Source organism: Notothenia rossii (genome assembly GCF_949606895.1).
Source record: "Notothenia rossii genome assembly, chromosome: 5".
Taxonomy (NCBI): domain Eukaryota; kingdom Metazoa; phylum Chordata; class Actinopteri; order Perciformes; family Nototheniidae; genus Notothenia; species Notothenia rossii.
The window spans coordinates 77,516,601-77,536,650 of record NC_136903.1 but is presented as its reverse complement, the minus strand read 5'-3'; the positions used below and the strand labels follow the sequence as shown (position 1 = coordinate 77,536,650).

At 37.6% G+C, this 20,050-nt stretch overlaps 2 protein-coding genes across 4 annotated transcripts in view; both read left to right on the top strand.

The window, feature by feature from the left end:
* The first annotated feature begins 798 nt into the window (after positions 1-798).
* On the top strand, positions 799-5,999 carry hrh1 (histamine receptor H1). The gene is given in 7 exon segments (XM_079685096.1): positions 799-918; positions 3,504-4,168; positions 4,170-4,497; positions 4,500-4,531; positions 4,534-4,588; positions 4,591-4,812; positions 4,815-5,999. Coding segments are annotated over 6 exon segments (1,632 nt in total). The 5' UTR covers positions 799-918; positions 3,504-3,718; the 3' UTR covers positions 5,360-5,999.
* A 3,811-nt stretch (positions 6,000-9,810) lies between these two features.
* atg7 (ATG7 autophagy related 7 homolog) overlaps positions 9,811-20,050 on the top strand; it is a 63,182-nt gene continuing 52,942 nt past the window's right edge. Inside the window, exons 1-11 of one of the 3 annotated variants that reach the window (XM_079680990.1) lie at positions 9,811-10,707; positions 11,539-11,747; positions 11,906-11,960; positions 12,499-12,616; positions 12,731-12,808; positions 12,909-13,025; positions 14,345-14,491; positions 14,731-14,819; positions 17,636-17,757; positions 19,089-19,179; positions 19,273-19,417. In XM_079680990.1, the coding sequence (XP_079537116.1) occupies positions 11,576-11,747; positions 11,906-11,960; positions 12,499-12,616; positions 12,731-12,808; positions 12,909-13,025; positions 14,345-14,491; positions 14,731-14,819; positions 17,636-17,757; positions 19,089-19,179; positions 19,273-19,417 (1,134 nt within the window). In that variant the 5' untranslated portion in view covers positions 9,811-10,707; positions 11,539-11,575. The other 2 variants (XM_079680992.1, XM_079680991.1) reach the window with 2 other exon arrangements.

Here is a 20,050-nt window from a genome sequence, read left to right as displayed (position 1 = left end):
CAAAATCCTCCTGAAAGCGTGTCACAAACCCAAATCACGTCATGCTTTAATATTAGGCTTGCTGGGTAATCTTGATGACATTTACAGCAGTGTGCTTTGAAATTAAACATCAGGTGAATGTAACTGCCACTGCTGAGCACACTGAGTGCTGAGGTTCCTCATTATTTTATAAACCAAACGTAAAATACAGCTTCTAAAATGAATGTTAGCCTTGATCAATGATTACACCCCATCAATGGAAATACATATCTTGTAATCCCCTTTTAAGCTTTATGTATGCCAAACCCACAAACATCTCTTAAATCATGGTCACACTAATGTCTTGAAATAAGACCTTTGTACCCATGTGAAAGTGGATTTGTTTTAGCTCTATGAATATTTCCATAATGTTATAAAAAAGGATATCAAATGATTACTTTCATAGCCTGACATTCAAAAATGTATATGCTCAATCTTACAAGGCTTCTTAATAATATGTAATGAATAGTTTTTTAATAAGACTATTGCCTTGATAGTTGTATTAAGGATGAAGAGCACACTTCCAAACATTAAGATACACTATGGTTCATGACCAAAGGAAGTTACAACCGCAGCTCACTGTCTGGGTGTATCTGTCCAGTGAATCATACACAGAGGGAGCATAACGTCATAAGGTAAAAACCCATTTTAGTAATAAGTAATTTTTTATGGCTGCAGTGGTTTACCAGGATATCATGTGAACTCCAAAGTCTGTGAGAGAGAGACAGAGAGTGAGAGAGAGAGAGAGAGAGAGAGAGAGAGAGAGAGGGGGGTGGGGGGGGAGAGAGAGCGATAGAGAGAGAGAGAAAAGAAAGAGGGAGAGCCTCACTCGTTTTCTGATTTTCACCCGGAATACAAGCTGGAATAACACCGACTTTCCTGGAAATTCATGCATGATTGGTAAGTCTAGAAATAGTCTACCTTCACTGGCCAGAAGCATTAACTTACAGTTTTGGATTTTTCACAATAATAAGTTAACTGAAAAAAACATTTCATTATCAGGATTGTAACAAGATATGGACGTGTTTGTCGATTGAGCTGAAAGCCTAAAAGTTTTCGGCAGCCGCGGCTCAACAGGTGGTTCCCTGCGCACCGACCTGCACTTTTTAATTTGCATTATTCATTGTGATAAAGCGGCTCCAGGTTTCAAAATATGAATGTGTGTTCCCGCTCTTTAGTAATGAAATCAGGGAGGCAAGGGTCATTACAGATAATTATATTGAACAATTAGCGTTGGATAAATAGCCTGTCCTATTCTGGTGCGACAAGGAGAGGCGTTCTGCTCAAATCGAGGGAAAACACGCAACAGTATTTCGTGAGTAGGCTAATATATTCCCTAAATGTTAGTGTTGCAGAGACAGTTATAATATAAACACTGAGGATATGAAACCAGTGAGAGAACATGTTTACAATCACACATTTCAGCTCAGATCCACATTCAACGACAAAGAGATTCATCCAAGTTAATGATAAATAACGTTTCCACTTCTTGGGTGGATTAATCTCACACAAATTTCTAGTAGGCCTATATGCTTAAAAAATTATGCATAAATGTACAATACCCTATGTACATGAATTTAAGTTGTGCCTTCACGGTAATTGGTTCAAATGTGGCATAACAACTTCTTTATCACCACTTTAAAGCTTTGAGTGTTGGAATATGTCAGTGTCTCTACCTGATTTAATTACATCTGAAAGGCTACTCAACATTCATCAACATCCACAGCGCCATAGTTTGTTAATTGCCTCCATTATGAGCAGTCTCCCTGGCTTAGTTACATGTAATTATTGAATTTCGTGGAGCCACAAGATGTAAACACAGGGGATTGATGAGAGCAAGGACATGTTAATACTCATTTTGATATCAATGATGACAGTTAGAGTGAGTCACACTCTGAGGATGCTCTGATAAAAAAAAACTCTTGGATGGGAGGTGTTTTTTTTAGACTAAGAACTCAACCCTTTCTGTTTTTTATGAGTCATCTGTGAGTAAGCAGGCACAAAAGAAAATTCATATCCGCTGGATAAATAGTGATTAAGTAGAGAATGGGGTTTTACAGGAGTTCTGTTCTAATCAATAAGGAAGGTGTTTCCTTCCTCTGTTCCCCTCCTTGAATTATCAAGATTTAGATTAGATATTTACAGATCAGTACATTTGCTTATTCATGACATGCCAAACCTACATGTCCATCATCTGTATTTTTCATTTATTTATCCATTCTGCAGGATAGCTTTTGCTGTCTACCGTGACATAAGTTTGATGTTGCTGTTGTCAGAATTCAATATGAGAGGATGGTGGTGGTCTTAAAAATCAGAAATGTTTTCTCTTTGTTGTTCATGTTTCATACTTAGGTTTGAGTTCGTGTCCTTAAGAGACCAAATGAGGTATTTCAGGGCAACGATTTATCATGAAGCGAAAAGTCTATAAAAAAAGACCCAGCTGCCTCCATGGCAACAGGCTTATTTCACTCTTTTTAAATCAATACCCCAAAAGTTGAGATTATTGATCAACTAAAGGTAGCTTATTGATATGTTCTAAAATGAGACTTTCTGCTGTGCTTTACAAATTTAAATATGTTATTAAATGTGCTTATTGCCCTCTTTCCTCCAAACAGACAGTTTGTCTGCTGTGTCGCTTATGCGCTCTGCCATCCTCCCCTTTGTGTGAGTGTTAAAGAAAGCCAGCTGGACAGCGAAAGAGAAAGAGCAAGAGATATTGGGGCCAATAAATACTGTACATACCAACAAAGGGAATAGGTTAACAGGATGTGACAAGCTGTATTTTAACATTTATTAATTTGAGATAAGTTATTATAGGTGCAAATTACCCAGATTGTCTCTGTCTCGTTTCATACATTTGGCTGATAATGCTTTTACTTAGGCAATATATTGAATACATTACATGTATTCATTACATGTGTTGGTACTTTAATATTTATTCTACTATTACAATAACATCTACTCTGTCTACCTCACTGAAATGTTCAGAACCTATTAATGCACACATATTTTTCATTTCAAATCTTTACCTGCTTGACACAAGATGACACAAGATGTCAACACTTCCAAATGTGGGAGCAATGGGAATTTCCAGTTTGCACATCACACTTTAATAAGTTGTATATTAGACAATGATTGGCCTCCAAACACAGTTATTTATTCCAAAAATCATGCTCACATTTGCATGTCTTATACAATCTTAAACTTGATGTTAATATATATGATGTGAGACAAAGGGGTATCTGGAGTGTGTACCTACTACCTACAGTACCAACACTGTTATACCTACCAGCCCACAAACTGTGAAGCTAAGACAGTAAACAGGTCTATTGAGTCAGACATCATGAGACTGGCTGAAATGAATGTGTGTTTTGAACATAACAGCAACTGTACCTTTACATTTTGTGTGAATAGGGACTTTCATTTTCAGTAGGAGGAAATATATATATGACACATTTGAATCTTCTTTGCTTTATGTTTTCCAGGTGCAATTTGGAATGAACTACAGATCAAGACCACAATGATTAACGCCTTAAACTGGATGATACCCCTCCTTTGACCAAACATATGAACTGGTAGTGAGGCTGTCAGTGAATGATCCAAACTGAGACATGAGTATGTTTTGGTCGACGGTTTAAAACACACTCTTCTACGATTATACAGGATATGACTGGATCTATAGGGGACAGTCTCACCTACCATGATGGAGTCCGGTCTGTCCCCTTCCACAGAGCCTCTCCACCCTAACACACTAAGATATGTCAATAACAGCAACAGCAGCTGGATTGGCCTCCTCGATGCAGAGGATCTGAGGAGCAATCACACCCTGACCCTCCATGGGCGCTTTCATAATGCCTTGCTGGGGATCAGCCTGGGGTTTCTTTCCCTTCTCACCATCTTAATGAACTTGCTCGTCCTCTACGCAGTGAAGAAAGAGAAGAGCCTCCACACTGTCGGGAACCTCTACATTGTCAGCCTTTCTGTGGCAGATCTGATCGTAGGGACCACAGTCATGCCTCTAAACCTTGTGTATTTGTTGGAGGATGAATGGAAGTTGGGGCGGGCAGTCTGCCAATTTTGGCTTATTATGGACTATGTGGCTAGCACAGCATCAATTTTCAGCTTGTTTATTCTGTGTTTGGATCGGTACCCGCTCTGTAAGACAGCCGCTTAAGTACCTGAAATATCGAACGCGGGGCAAAGCCACTGTGATGATTTCTGGAGCGTGGTTGCTGTCCATGATGTGGATTATTCCAATTTTAGGATGGAGGTCTTTCAGTCATGTAGACCTTAAACCTGAGGAGGAGAACAAGTGTGACACTGACTTCCGCTTTGTCACGTGGTTTAAGGTTGTAACTGCCGTCTTTAACTTCTACGTACCATCAATTTTGATGTTGTGGTTTTACACGCACATCTACTTGGCAGTACGGCAACATCTCAGAGACAGAGAGAGAATCATTCATCCGACTGATTCGTTTGGGAAAATGAGAATGGACAAAATGCCCAGACGCCTTTAAAAATGACCCCCAATCACCAAAGAGGGAGTGTAACGTTCCAATGAAACTCTCTAAAAACAACGCTTGTTGGACCAGAACACTCTAGATCAGCCATATTCCCTCGAAGATCTCGAAAGAACTAAAATGTCTTTATCCAGAGCACACAGAAAAATTGGTGTCAAGCGCCAGCATACGTCGTTGCTAGCCATGACAACCAAACGATTCAGAATTGGAAAAAAGGTCAAAGGTTGCTCGTTGTCTCCTGAGGAGAAGCAGTCAGACACTGAGATTCCTCTGAATCACCTGCAGTGCCACAGGACATTAACTGCCCAGAGGGGAATAATGAGAACAAAATTCAAGCGTCTTTAAATGAATGTCATGTGACAGTGACAAAGTCAGTGAGTGGTGTCTGTGATATCAACCAGGTTTCAGATGTGCAAAGATACACCTCCGGTCTCTACAACAACTACGACCCCAGTCAAACTCTGCCCTGGACCAAAGAAGAGGCTGAAGATGCCACATTGGAATCAGCAAATGCAGTGACTCTGAGACAGACGTGGCAAAGGTTTATTGACCAATCACGTCAGCGTATCCAAAGCCTGAGGATCCACAAGGAGCACAAGGCAGCCAAGCAATTGGGCTTTATAATTGCTGCTTTCTTGTTGTGTTGGATACCATACTTCATAGCTTTCATGGTCATGGCGTTCTGCAGAGAGTGTGTGCACCATGACCTTCACATGTTCACAATATGGCTAGGTTACATCAACTCCACTCTCAACCCTTTTATATACCCACTGTGCAATGGGAACTTCAAGCGAGTCTTCAAAAGTATTCTCAATATTTGATTGTGACTGATAGTTACATGATAAAGAAGTAGAATAGAATCATGGGGGTCAATGTGCTGCTGATATACACAGATACAGTATAGAGAAAACATCTGTTGCATCAATTCAATGTCGTAATCACCCTTGGATACATGAGCTTTGTAAATGCAGATGAAAACAATGTATTTTTCAGTTATTTTTGTTTGTTGTGAATCTTATTTTTACGACTTATTCCCCTTCAATTCCAACCCATGGCAAAAGCTCGGGGAGATGTCTAACGTTAATGTTATTTATTTTGTCTATGTTGTGCTTATGATAACAAAGCATGTCTAAGACCAGAGACGCTAAATATCAAAATAATCTGATCTCTCACCCTTGGTGAAAAGGAACGTGAATCTAATGTATTTGCTCTGTGGTCCAGAGCGGAGGAAAACTGTGTACAAAAATGCATTTTTGAAGAAAAACATTTTATTTATTTGTATGCACTATAAATGGTACAGAGATGTAACATTATACATTATATATTTAACATTTTACAAACATGCATTTGTGAGCAGTTTTTACACTGTTTCCTCATCATTAAAAAAGGATTTGGAACATTATTTTCCTTTCAAATCATCTGTTGGGCTGTTAGCAAGGAGGTTGATTTGGGATCTTCTCAGTTGACCCTTTATTTGATCCTTTTCTTAAAACCTAAAAAAGATTTCATTGTGTTTTCACACATTAAAATAACCATGTTCATGATAATCTGTTAAAATCTTCTGGTCTTGTTTTATCTTGTTTGTGCTTTGTCAACTCTTTACTATTTTTGAGTCAAATGAGACTGAATGCCAAATACAAAGCGTTAACTCGAGATGTATATTTACATTTGCAGTATACACTATTTATACTCATACTGGCTTAATAGTGGGTTCGTCATACAGAACATTTTCACAGTCAACAAAAACCACTCTAACCAAAGAGGAACAAACAGACCTTTTCAACCAATTGCTAACCTTTTTAAATGCGTCTACTTGATGATGTGATTCAGCCGCTCTTTTCATGTCATTAGCCAAAGAACACCTCATATCATTCCACAATGCTGAGGAAAAGCCACCATAAATGTAAGTCTCAGATATTGCATTTGTATGGATTCAAGCTTTACACCACAATTATGTCAGGCATTAGAAAAGGCTGTGCCTGCAATCTTGTTGTGAATACAAAATCTAATGATGCTACACAAACATGTTACCACTCCCATAATGTTAAATAAATGTTTTCAGATTGTCTACCATGAGAGGCACTCTGTATTTCAACTTGTGTGAATCGAAAAAAGGCTGTAATACGTTAACATGCAACTCCAAGAAAATCTAGATCAAGAGAAAAAATATATATCACCATATTCAGTGAACACAGACGGGTTGTGAGTCACTACTAAGCAAAATCGAACAAATCAGAGGGGGGTGGAACTGAACTGGAAGAAGTGCGATTGCAATCTGTCATCTTTCCCGTACATCTATATCAACAAGATGGAGCCACTAACTTTATCTCTACCTATTCTAACTTTAGTTGTGAAATTATGCTATTATTTAGTTACAAAATAACTTCTCACATATTCTTCTAAGATAGCTCAACTGCATATCCTGTCCCAGAGTGCTCTCAACATGAGGCTGCTGAATGTTATGATGTTCAATATTATGGGCATTTCTGCAAGAATGGTTTTTCAATTTGAAGACTTGTCACGATAAATTCCAGCTGCTATTCCGTTCCCTCAGAGTTTCATTCCTGGCAAAATAGTGAAAATGTCTTGTCTGTAGTCTATAATAATCACATTCTCTTTTCATAACCCTCCTTCTTATGACTACCAGGGCATTTGAAGGATAGCAGTCACTTACAAAAGCTACAATTTAAATTGGGGCAATACTTAAAAGTCTTGTGCTGTGTTTTGAATATTGAATGATGTACAGTATATGAAGGTGACAAACATTGCACTATACATTTTTCTGGGGAGCCCCTGCTGCAGCAAAGTTACCATCCATTTCAGACTATAGAACACAGCTTCATTGTTTTTTTTGTTGTTGCTTTATGACACAAAAACCCATTATCTAACTGGCCTTAGGTTTTGTTCATGTCAACAAGTCAATGCTTTGATTAAAAATACCTTAATTTAGGAATATGAAGCATGTGAGTGCAATATAACATTTTGCACCTTAAAAATGGGACATATCATTTTGTTAAAAGGCTGGAGGTAAGGGGAAGTCGCCTGCATTGGCCAGTTGGTAATCCATCCTTGAATACATACACCTTTAAATTCCTTAGGCAGCCTTCATTCGATCTGCAGTGAAATCACTCTGCACCGGCTGTGCCCTTGTTTCAATAATGGGGGTAACGGTGATGACTGGCTGGGCGTGGGCGCTACCCTGATAGATAATACACTATAGGTTGCAAAAATTGCTAAGCATTGATTGAATTGTGCAAACATAGCAAGCACTTTCAGATTTGCCAAAACCAACACTAATGGTAAGAAAAGATGTAGAAAGGTGATTGGTAATGTAAAATATGGGCTGTTTGTTCAGTTGTACAAACACCTTTTTTATTCTTACAAGTAGAAAGCTTGATTTGGGGGGCATGTCAAGCCTAAAAGTGTAATAGCACTGGGCATACGGATGACATTTCTTTAGATCTTCCTTCATTTTAGGTCTTAGAGGCACAGGCTGGCGTTAAAATAAAAGTTATTACATCATACCAAATCTTCTAGTATATTAGTGCAGAGCATAGGTGCTTTTCTTTTGTTGCTGTTATTCCAAGAAAGCCTGCCAAGCTATGATTAATGAGAAATTAAATGATCACCTTCAGTGTCCTCCTTCATTTATTTGAAAAGGAAACATAAGGAAGGACCTTTGCACCTTTTCCTAACAGGAAGATATGTGTTACGTTTTATTTTGCGCCTGATTTATGGAGGGGGATTTACAGTTTATTGTATGCCAAAAAACAAAGGTGCGTCCAGTTTGCCACATTGAGGGTGTTAAAGGCGTTACATTTATAACACTTGTTATAGAGATGGCCATTTTTTTAATTCCACAGGATTTGTGGAATAAATGTTTGTTTGTATGTGATATGTAATAGCAGGAGTAGATTGCAGCTGATTTCACTGAGTGGGAACTGCACACATATGCCTGCAACTACCTGTATACCATAGACCCAACATTTTCAAAAACAAATCCAAATTAAAAAGCCCTACCTACCTCCCCTTTAACTTCTGCAGGAAAACATGTAGCTGTGACTTGTGCAAGTGTGTACTTAAATTAAATCATTCAATATGAAAAAGGGGCTTTTCTACTGTAAGTGAAATGAAGAGCAATCACAAAGGTAAGTGTGAAGGAGAGACTGACAATCAACTTTATCATATGAGCAACGGGAGAAAAAAAGACACCATATATTTTTGGAAATGTATATGACAAATTCCAAATTATCTACAGAAATTGATCATAACATTAATTTAATTATAAGTATGTTTCTTTATTTTACTCTTTATGTCTTTGATAAATATACAGGGAATAAATATTCATGTTTTACTTACGTAAAAATATGCAAGCATCAGGAAAATATAGTTAAAGTATTAAAGTCAAAAGTACTTAAAGGAGAAAACCCTAATCTTTGAGATGCTGTTAACATTTTTAAAGGAATACTGACTGAAATGATTGTCAACCAACTCATAGTCAAATAATAGTAATTAATAAAACCCCTCATTTTCAAGTGTTTATATATTATATATAAGTATTAGCTTTCAAATAAATGTTGTAAAAAAAGTGCAATATCTCACTCTGAAATGTTGTTGAGTAGAAGTAGTCACATTAAACACAAAGAAAACACTCAGTACAACTTTGAACTTTATTTGTGTTTTGTAGCAAGGCATAGTATATCAAATAAGTATGTAAGTACAGTACTTGATACATTTCACCATGTAGTGACAACTAAACTGGACCAGATGGGACCGACATAATTTTCTGCCTAGACCAGCAACTCCCAGTCTACTTCACTGTTAGATCATGGTTACATTCAACCTAATACAGCTCCTCACACAATGCCACTGAATTTAAAACAACCAAACTGAATTTGCACATTGAAGAAAAAATAAAGGCTTTGAAAAAGCATTTAGTCCATCATGGTTTGAAAGAAAATGTACATTATAAGATTGAGATTTGATGTGATCATTTGAGATGTGGCTGAGTTCTGGATGCTTTGATTTAAGATTGCTGGAAGGTGGAGATTGTTTAATAAGATGTTGAGACCAGTGTTTAGACATTTACGATTCTGAGGGAGGATGACGGTGTGGGGTCAAGGAGAGACAATAGCAATCTGGTATCAAAGGGGGCTGTATGTTTATTTGTTTTACACATTGTTATTTTTTTTATAATAGGAGTCTTGCTATGTTACCGTATTGCATTAATGAACCTCAAAATGGAATCATGCAAAATGGGAGGCCAACTGTCAAAAGAGAGTAAGGGGGACAGCGATAACCTGGCTTGGATAGGAAGCATGAGGAGGTTAGATTTGTTTAAGTATCAGGTGATGTGGTTGGCTTTTACTGGCAATAGTCATAACGTGACTGAGAGTATAAAATAAAGTCTGAGAAAATGTACGCAAGTCTAGATGCAGAAAGGATATTTTCATGTGGTGTAGGTATTTCCAGGATAGGTGAGCAGCAGCAGCTGAGAGAGAAGGGGCATTCATGAGTTCAGTTATTAATATGTAATTGTGCTGGAGATTATAGTTGTAATCCAGTAGTTGGCAGTAATGCAGCATTTTGCAGGACGCCTTTATAAGCCAGAGAAGAAGAATTAGAACAACAACTAAAACTAGAATAGTGCGTTTTTGTGCAACTGTGTAGTTTGGAGACAGCCCCTAATGTCTCATAGTCCGGGGTCCAGATGAAGCCTTTTACCGGTGGCTATTCTCAAGTAAAATGAGCTAGTAACTATTAGCTGATTCAACTACATTTTTTTCATTTGCACTTCTTTCTTTAAGAATACATTACCGTTTCGTTTGTGACTTTTTTAAACCGGTTGTACTGGTTTAACGCCTGAGACACTTTCCTCCCGTGGCTCGCACCCTAACCTCACGAATACATCTGTTCAGTCCGACATGAAAAGAAACGGCGCGTATAAGGTTTTGTCCGTATTGTCGTTTTTCGTCGTGCTGCTGTTTATGTTTCTGTTTTGGTTTATTATATTTTACTCAATTACTCTTGCACCATAAGAAAGATTCAAGAGATACACACACTGACGTTAGCATATGCTACACTGTGAGGCTACTTACCCACAATGCACAGCTCTGTTGACAAGTCCCGCGATCACATGATCACCTCCACCAGGAAGTAAGGATTTCTGGTAAGTGCACACACCTCAGCTAGTTATAGTTTCATAGATGAATTCATGTTAAGCCAATGCATCTGGTTTGAGTTACAGGTATTTCGCATTGTGATTCGTTTCTTCATAGATAATCGTCGTGTGTACAACAAAACAAAAAACCCCGTTAGAGCAGTTTAAGTTATCCCATCTTCTGCTTTCACTGGGGTCTGTTACAAACTGTGTAAAACTACAAATATATAATTTGTTTCTCAAGAGAAGATTAATTTAATAAGCTGGCAGTAGATTGTAGTCAATAATGCCCTCTGCTACAGTTTAACAATAGCTATGTTTAGGGTTATAATATAACTGTCAAATCGAGTTAGCTTTACATGTGAAGTTCAAAATCACACATTCACCTACAAAGGCATTACAATGTATCCCAGCCTACATCCTTATGCATCCTTGTCCTGTTGTGATTGATTTAAGCATTTATGTAGTTTTGTAATCAATAGTAAGAGATGCATGGCATAACAAAAGCCACCCTTTTTTAAAACCAATGCACTGGTTGAGACATATATTCTTTTCAGTGCTATACCAATGGACTGTTTGCTGAATTGACTTAATTAGCTCACTATTTTATCTACACAGGTGAATACATTTGCGGTTTACTTCACTGGGTTGTATATTAAAACTGCACTATCAGAGCTCAGGAGCTAAGCAGCTACTACATTATAATATGTTCTTATTTTGTGCATGTGTTCAGACCGTTAGTTTCATCATCAGAGGGAAATGTTCTGAAAGTTTGTTGAGGTCACAACAGCTTATAGAGCCTGCAACTATTGTGTAACCTAAGACTGTTTAATTTCACAGATTGTCGTACTTGGCTGCTCAAACTGTTAGTGAAGTGATGGCATCTGACACCAGTGAAGCAGCGTCCTCCACTCCAGACCTCAAGCTGCAGTTTGCTCCCTTCAGCAGCGCTCTGGAGGCCGGCTTCTGGCACCAGCTGACTCAGAAGAAACTCAACGACTACAGATTGGACGAAAGCCCCAAGTGTATCAAAGGATATTACTACAATGGTGAGTAATCAGATCAGTTTTCGATGAATTTTATCTGGCTGTTGTTTTACTTTTTCAATTTAAATAGTTCCGGAAGAATCTCGTAGCCTGGATTAGTGAATTTTAAATAAATACTTTGAAAAATGGATGACTAATTTATTCACATTTCTGTCATATAGGTGACCCACTTGGTTTGCCCACTCGCTTGACATTGGAGTTCAGTGCATTTGAAGTGTAAGTATGATGAAGTATAGTGCGTATATAAACCATGTAAGCTGTATCCTAACCCTAAGTTTAATGAATGTTTCAAATGTAAGTAAAAGTAATAAAAAAATAAAAGTTTTAAACACAATTTGGAACCTGCTACCACTCTCAAATTGACTGATGCCTATTTTAATCGAGTTGACAACAAGTTATTTAAGTTATGAATGGTTTCTCATGCTTTTTCTTTCATATATCATTTTTAACTCTGCAATTGGTTCAGAAATAAATACACGTTTGCCTTCATCATTTCAAGTCAAAATTTAATTTAGGTCAAATTATTCAATCTAATATTACTATTTTTTTTTAGCTTTCATAAAAGTTGAGTAACGTTTTTATTGGTACAGAATTATGAATTGGTCTCAATTTTGGGTCCAAATCAATTTGGAACAGCTCTCCCCTCCCTGTCAATTGAAAACCTTAAATGAATCTATATGTAGCATGTCAAAACAAACTTGTACAGTTAGTACTAACAATTTAATGCAAATATTCTGATGTGTTTTCCTGTCAGGGACGGTCCCACACCAGCCCGTTGCTGTCCAACTGTTGGAACGCTGTATAACACCAACACACTCGATGCCTTTAAGACCTCCGATAAGAAGGCTCTGCTGGAGAAAGAGGCCAAGGAGGTAAAAGAAAAACATTGGGATTTCCACCCAGACATTCGCATACCAACATCTTTTTGGTAAAATAAAGACTAAATTACTAAGTTGTGCATTTGTTTACTTCCTTTTGCTTTGTAGATATGGGATGCTATACAGTCCGGGGCTGCGTTGAAGGACCCGTCCATCCTCTGCAGATTCATCCTGCTGACCTTTGCAGTTAGTATAAACAGCATCTTATACATGTTTTGTTTTATATATTAATTACCTTGTGTTTGACTCTTTTAGACATTTTTTTTATTTCTTTTTATTCCTCCAGGATTTGAAGAAGTACCACTTCTACTACTGGTTCTGCTTCCCTGCTCTTTGTTTCCCAGAGGGAATAAAGATTGTGAAACAGCCCTCTGCCCTAGAACAAGTGTTCTCAGCAAAACAGGTTGGCCTTTTTTAAAGATCGTTATACAATAACAGGAATGAACATTATCTCATATTTTATCTTCCTCTTTTCTGAAATTGTAAAATATTTTCTAAAAAATGTTCTTGACACAACACGCACAAATGTTAATGCACTTTACAAATTATAGATCTCATGTGTGCACTACTGTATAGTTAGGAGTTAATACTGTTGGCTGTTTTCCATAGAATACAAAAAAAACGTATTGGCCCTGAAATTCCAATATTATTTCCACTTGTCCAATCTTTTTACAAAATACCACACGATATTGCTAAAAAACGTTCTTAAGAAAATGAAATGGAGGCAGCTCCTAACAGTCTTGATTAAATCTGCTTGGTCTGTCTTATAGTGTGTGGGTTATAGAATAGTATAATGAATGCTATTTCTCAGGTCAGTGGATCCAAGAAGTGAAAAGCCTCATTAAGAAAGTCTTAGAATGACTCATGAACAGCATGACTCCAACTGCAAGAGTCTGGTATACAGTACATGGGTAGAAACACCAAACAGTTAAGAGTGTATGTGTTCACTAAAACTCTTACCAAAGCCATGGATGCCGTGTAATGAGAGCTATAATATCATTTAAAACATGCTTTACTTTATATTAATGCAATTGTATATTACCAGTCAAATATGTCAGAATGTATGCTTTAGGAAATTATAATTATTTTGGGACTGCAGTGCCAGGTTCAGCGTAGATAAGTTCCTACCTTTTCCTGCTGCTTGGCTCACAATAAATGTCAAACCCCTGTGGGTGGTGGGCCGAGGTGGGGGGCAGCTGTGGTATTGATAGTCATTATGATTGCCATTCCAAAGCTCTCTCTCTATATGCATGTCAGTGTTTCCCCTAGGTTTACTGCTTTGGGGGGGTTGCTGCCTGAGCGGGGGGGGGGGGGGGTGGCGGCGGCATTGGGATATATATTTTTTAAATCCTCTGGAGCAGAGAGAGGCGCTGTGGATTATTGTTATTGATTAATGCATCAGTGTTTCTTAGGGTCAAAAACACTTAACTCACAACTTAAAAGGAAAGCGTTTAGTTTATTTAATAAAAGAGCACATTTTCAATGTGAAAAGTGACAGTAGATATAGATTAGTTGCAATTTGGTGATATATATATATATATATATATATATAATTAAAAATAATTAAAATGTAAACACCTTGAATTTCAGGGGGGACGCGGGGCTCCGTTGGCGGGGCTCCGTTGGCGGGGCGCAGCACCCCTCAAAGACAATGGTTGTGGAAACACTTCATGTACAGCACCGATCTTATACTTTTAGCTGACTGCCTATGCTCTGTCTCAGATCACAGCCTTGCAGGATGCCTATGACTCAATGTGTATCCAAAAAGAGACCACTGCAGTGCCTTACTTCCTAATGAAGTACACAGAAGACACTGTTCAGATGGCTGCACTCAGTGACTGGGACACGTTCTTCACTGATACTAAGAAGGTACTACTTCATTTTGTGTTGTGGATAAATATTTTATGCAAGAGTATAATTTTTTTTATATAAGGACATTTTTTCCCAGCTTTCAAAGATTTCTGCTCTGTTGGATTGTTTTATACAGTACTTTATTTGACTGTATTTTACAACACTCACTTTCTCTCTCTCTCTCTCTCACACACACACACACACACAGACAGAATCCCTATTTGGTCAAGTAAACACACCTTGTTTGTTTTTTCTAGGTTACTGTGGGCGTCTATGATCCGTGTACTCTGTCTCAACATCCGGGCTGGCCTTTGAGAAATCTGCTGGTCCTCTTAGCTTACCAATGGTAATTCCCTTCCTTCTTGTGTGTGTGTTTTTTATGCTGTTAAAAGAAGAGGAAGTTCTCTAAAGGATTTTCTTTTTTATAAACACATGCTGAGTTTGTGAATTTCACTGAGTGTTTTTCTGATTACATCGACTATTTTATTTAGGCACAACGCCACAGAAAGACAGGAAATGCCTGCTTAACTAATTTCCTGACTCTCAAGTGTAGGAAGCTGGTCTGATTTAAGATGTTGATGCGATCTTCCAAAGTGAATGGCGATACTTGCATAGCTTTGTATCATTACAGAAAACTAAAATAACAGCTTCACTGGCACAATTATTCCTAACGGTGTTGTTGTTAGAGTTTCACAGTTATGAGAATAATCAAAGCTGTACGATTCTGATGGTCCATTTTGCGCAATATCTTACATGTTGCTAAGTCATAGTTTTAAAACAAAGGTAATTCTTTCCAGACTATTCTTTTGTGAAATGTTTAACCTTGCCTTTAGACATTTCAACAGGAAATGTCTAAAGGCAAGGTTAAACATTTCACAAAAACTATTTTATCCATTATTTATTAAGAATATTACACAAAGATGGACAACTACATAGAACATTACAGCGCATACATGTACCGGTATGTACGTTACCAAGGCTTTGTGCTTGTGATCATTGCAAAAAGTAGTTGATCAAATGGCTTGTTAACACATGCCAGACCGATCTATGACACCTATAGTAGCACACAGCAGCTGCTGTCAATGGACACCATACTGTAGGCTTCATAGTGGAAACACACAAACATAGCATGCAATATGCATGGCATGGGAAGGCAATGCATTTTGGGATTCTTGAAACTCCTGATACTCACAGACAAAGTATTTAACCGCTTAATGCTACACATTTTCTAAAATATTTGTTTCTATCAACTGAAGTTGTTATAAATGTTTCTGTCTGAACCACTGTTGTTTTGAAAGCAGGAGTGGGCTAGTAGCAGGAACCTGAGAGGGCATTTTGTACAAATCCAGCAGAACACATATGAGCCATCTTGTTTTGTGAACAGGAGTAACAGATTTGAATGCATTCTGTTACAGCTCATAAATTACTACAGTTGTTTACAGACTCAAGAGGTCGTGCACATGATGGTGGTATGTGGAAGCTTGTGTGGGCTTTGCAAAGCAATATATTTTTACTGAAGTATTTACAGAGAAGAAATGTGAGCACACCAAGGATGAGTGAGTGCAAGTGCTTGGATCAAATGTTAAGTAATATATCTAAGAAAGAAATGTCTGAGCATTTCTTAAAATGTGTACACAGATGATTTAAACCAAATGGCATGCAATGTTGGTGTCATGCAGGCATTTTAATATCGTACTTTATTGTAACTTTTGCAATCGAGATGTTTATTTTGTGCAATGTTTTCTCAAGGTAATTCTTTAGTTTAAAGGCTGCATGAAAGAAAATTGGTCAAATTGCATCTGAGATTGTAACGAACTATTTGAAAAGACGGATGCAATATTAGGAAAGTAAAACTGAAATTGTTCTGTTCGCCAATGGTGGGATCACTTAGACATCTAAAATACCCAACATGGTATTCTGTTTGTAACAAATGATCTGGCCTACTTGCATATATAATTTATTGTTGATTTACACAAGGCTTTCCTTAAAGGGTTTATTGCCCATCACATCTCATATTATCATTTGAGACAGTTCCTCATGTTGTTGCAAAACACATTATATCTGCTTCTCTAGTGCCATTAGAAGTCAAGGCTTCTCTGATGGATATTTTTGCCATCTATGACAACTCAATTATATCTCATATTAGTGTCCTCTATTTCCAATAAATGCTGTGCTGTGCTTTATTGTTATTAAGCATGTTTCTTTCCTAAACCCTGGGTTAACATCATTTATTTTTTCCGGTTTATAAGTGGAAAACAATCTTAATGCGCTTTACAGAGTTAGACATGCACACCGACAGACAAAAAGTAAAGGACCAACTAAATACATTTTTTTTTAAAACATTCTTTAAATGTCCAATTGATATACAACACAATGTGATAACTATGATGTATTTCTAATCTTAAACAAGACCAAACTAGATATGTCTCCAGATTGATCTTAAATATGTCTACATTACTTGATCATATAGCATCATCATCTGAGGTTGACAATAAATTATCAGTCGCTTCACATTTCATGACTGCCATTTCAATGAAGTTTAAAAATGTACATCATTTTTTTCCTTAGGGAGTTTGGTTTTTCTTGGCACTTGTGTTGCTTTGTTAGTGATATTTTTATTGCATAATTATTTTTCATTTAAACAAAGAACTCCCACTGGGAGCAGTTTAGCAATAGTATGCCTTGATACCAATAGCTTATCAGCAGCAAATACAGATAAGCGCTTGTGCTCCGTATTGAGCTGCAGATTTGATCAAATACAAACTTCATCAATCTTTTTTCTGTCAGTGTTAAACATAAACTGTTGATGCTGGCTGAGGTGGGTGAAGAAAGAATTATATTGTAGCCGCAAAGTCTCGCTTATTCAGTCTTTCCGCTGCAGTCTGATTGTGTAATGTGACTGTGGTCATTTAGTACCATATTAGGGGAAATGTGTTGTGTGGATTTGTGTTGATCATATTTGTGTGAGTGCTCAGTTATCAGTGCTGTTTCTTGCATTTGCAAAGGGAAACAGAATATTCAGTTATTAAGTTGTTTTTGTGAGATTTTTCTCATTTCTTGTTTACACTAGAGCTTCTAATTTGTGCATGCTGTGTTTTTTTTCTTTTTCCGTTGTTTGACTTTTGCATATCACTTATTTTTGTTTGTTTGTGTGTTTTTCAGGGGCTCTAAGCTGGACACAGTGGAGGTGCTGTGTTTCAGGGACAGAACTCTGCAGGGCAGCCGGTCCATTCAGCACAGTGTCATCTTCCAGATAAAACTACCTGAGTTTCCCCTCAACTCAGGTAATTGTATTTCTTTAATGTTTGTGTGGTTTTATCCGTAGCAATGAATGTTTATTGCCAAGAAGATAATCACACTAATTTACCAAAGTTACTGATTGATTTTCAGGTAAAAATCCTTTTTATCAAACAAAGCCCTGATTTTAATTTCACACTGCTCTACATTTCATCTCATGAACACATCTTTACATCAAGAAAATGATTCAGGGAATTACGTTTCCGCCTGTTTGCACTTTTTTGTTTGTATCCCTTCCACTCTGGATGGTAGCCACATTTAGGGATGTTTCACTGGCTGCTGCTGTAGGGTACAGACTTAGGCATGGCATATCCCCAAAAGTAAAGCCAAAACATCTCGAGCGCCCCCTGGTGGCTGGCTGTTAGTTTAGGGAGCGCTTGATTTGACATGCAGCAGGTGTTCTATAGATAGAGCAAGCATGTTAAATTCACTGTCACAATAACATGAACATACTTGTCAAATGCCGTGATCACAATGAATGTTTAATTATTGTGAAGCCCTAATCCGTCCATACTATGCTTCTGTGTTCTTCATAGCTTATTTTGCACCGACACTTTTTGCATCCTTTTGAAACCACACTAATCTCACACAGCCTTTCTATTATTCCTTTATCCTGTGAATAAGGCATGAAAGTCATTTAAATGGTAAAAGCAGAGAAAGGGGGTGGAGGTTGTGGAGATCAGACGAGGTGTCTTTGTTTACTTCGGTCTACCTCTTCAACACAGCGTTGCCTTTAATTGACTCACTGAGGACGTATTCATCCAACAACAAAATGATTCAGCCTTATTGTTTGATTGTGCATGGACAGATTTGGTATTCTTCCCAAATGGCTTAATAAGGATACCTTAGACACAACATGGTCAGTACTTGCCACGACCAAAAGTGGTTTACTATTTGGCAAGATTAAATACATTTCAAGTTAATTTACATTCACAATCCCATATGGTATAATTCAACACTATTTAATTTGTAGAATCACACAGTAGAGAGAAATCAATTCTCATCCGCCTCCTTACTGTTGAAATGCTGTCAATACTTTTTTTTAAATGAACTTTTCCTTCTTGAAAAATAATCTTCAAAGATGACAGAATAACAAGACACACAGCCGTGACATTTTATTTAAGTGTTTTCAGATAACACAGGCATAAATGTCAGGGCTGCACAAATCAAAACTTGAAAAAGAAAACAAACATTTTAGCAATTTTGTAATGTGGGCGATTATCGTTTTTTTTTTTTCTTTAAAACTGTCTCCACAACTCTCACTGTGTAATGGGTAATGTTATGCCTAATTAACTTGATCAATGTTCTGTTTTCACAGCGTGTCCCAAGAGCGTAGGTTGGGAGAAGAACCCAAAGGGGGCCATGGGTCCAAGGATGGTCAACCTCAGCGAATGCATGGACCCTAAAAGGTAATAATAACTACAAAAAAGAAATGTGTGGAAGGTGCCACAAAATGGACACTCATTAATTTGTGAACAAATGTCTTCCTTGGCTCTATCCAGGCTTGCAGAGTCCTCAGTGGACCTGAACCTGAAGCTGATGAGATGGAGGCTGGTTCCTACCCTGGACCTGGACAAGGTGGTCTCCACAAAGTGTCTCCTGCTGGGGGCCGGGACTCTGGGCTGCAATGTAGCCAGGGCTCTCATGGTAAGAGCGGGAGGATAAAACTCAGATATATAGATTTTTGGATTCAAGCATGCAGGAATTTGACAGTGTGTTTCTAGAGCTGTGTTTGCTATGCTTTCTATGTGACATACTCGTCAGAATCAATGCAATGGTGCAAATGAATGTCTGTGGTTATACCTGCAGATTGGAGTTTTACAGAAATGTTTTGTCGCTTGAATATTCTACCCTCCACAAAACTCCTCCAGACTCTATTTTCAGTGAGCTAGCTCGACCTGAACCAAATAAATAGGATTGTATTGGATGACTGGGAGAAATAAAAAAGTCTTCAGAGTTAGAGTCTGTAAAAGTGAACACAATTTAGGTGGCAGCCTAACTTGTTGGAATAAAACAAAATCTCTTTAAAGATCAAAACATTCCTAACTAAAAAAACAAAATGTTCAGATGATGTGCGACCAAGTCCAAGTCACTTTAATAGACTCCACTATCAAAAATACAAAGACAACTATAATGTATTGCTTTCAAGGCTGCACCGGAAAAATAAGCAACATTTTTTCTTTTTGTGCTTTCACTCTTCTGTTCTGAGGGCACTTATTATTACCCTCTGTCACTCAATGTGAACATGATGAATACCCTTGTGTAACTTAATTGATATGG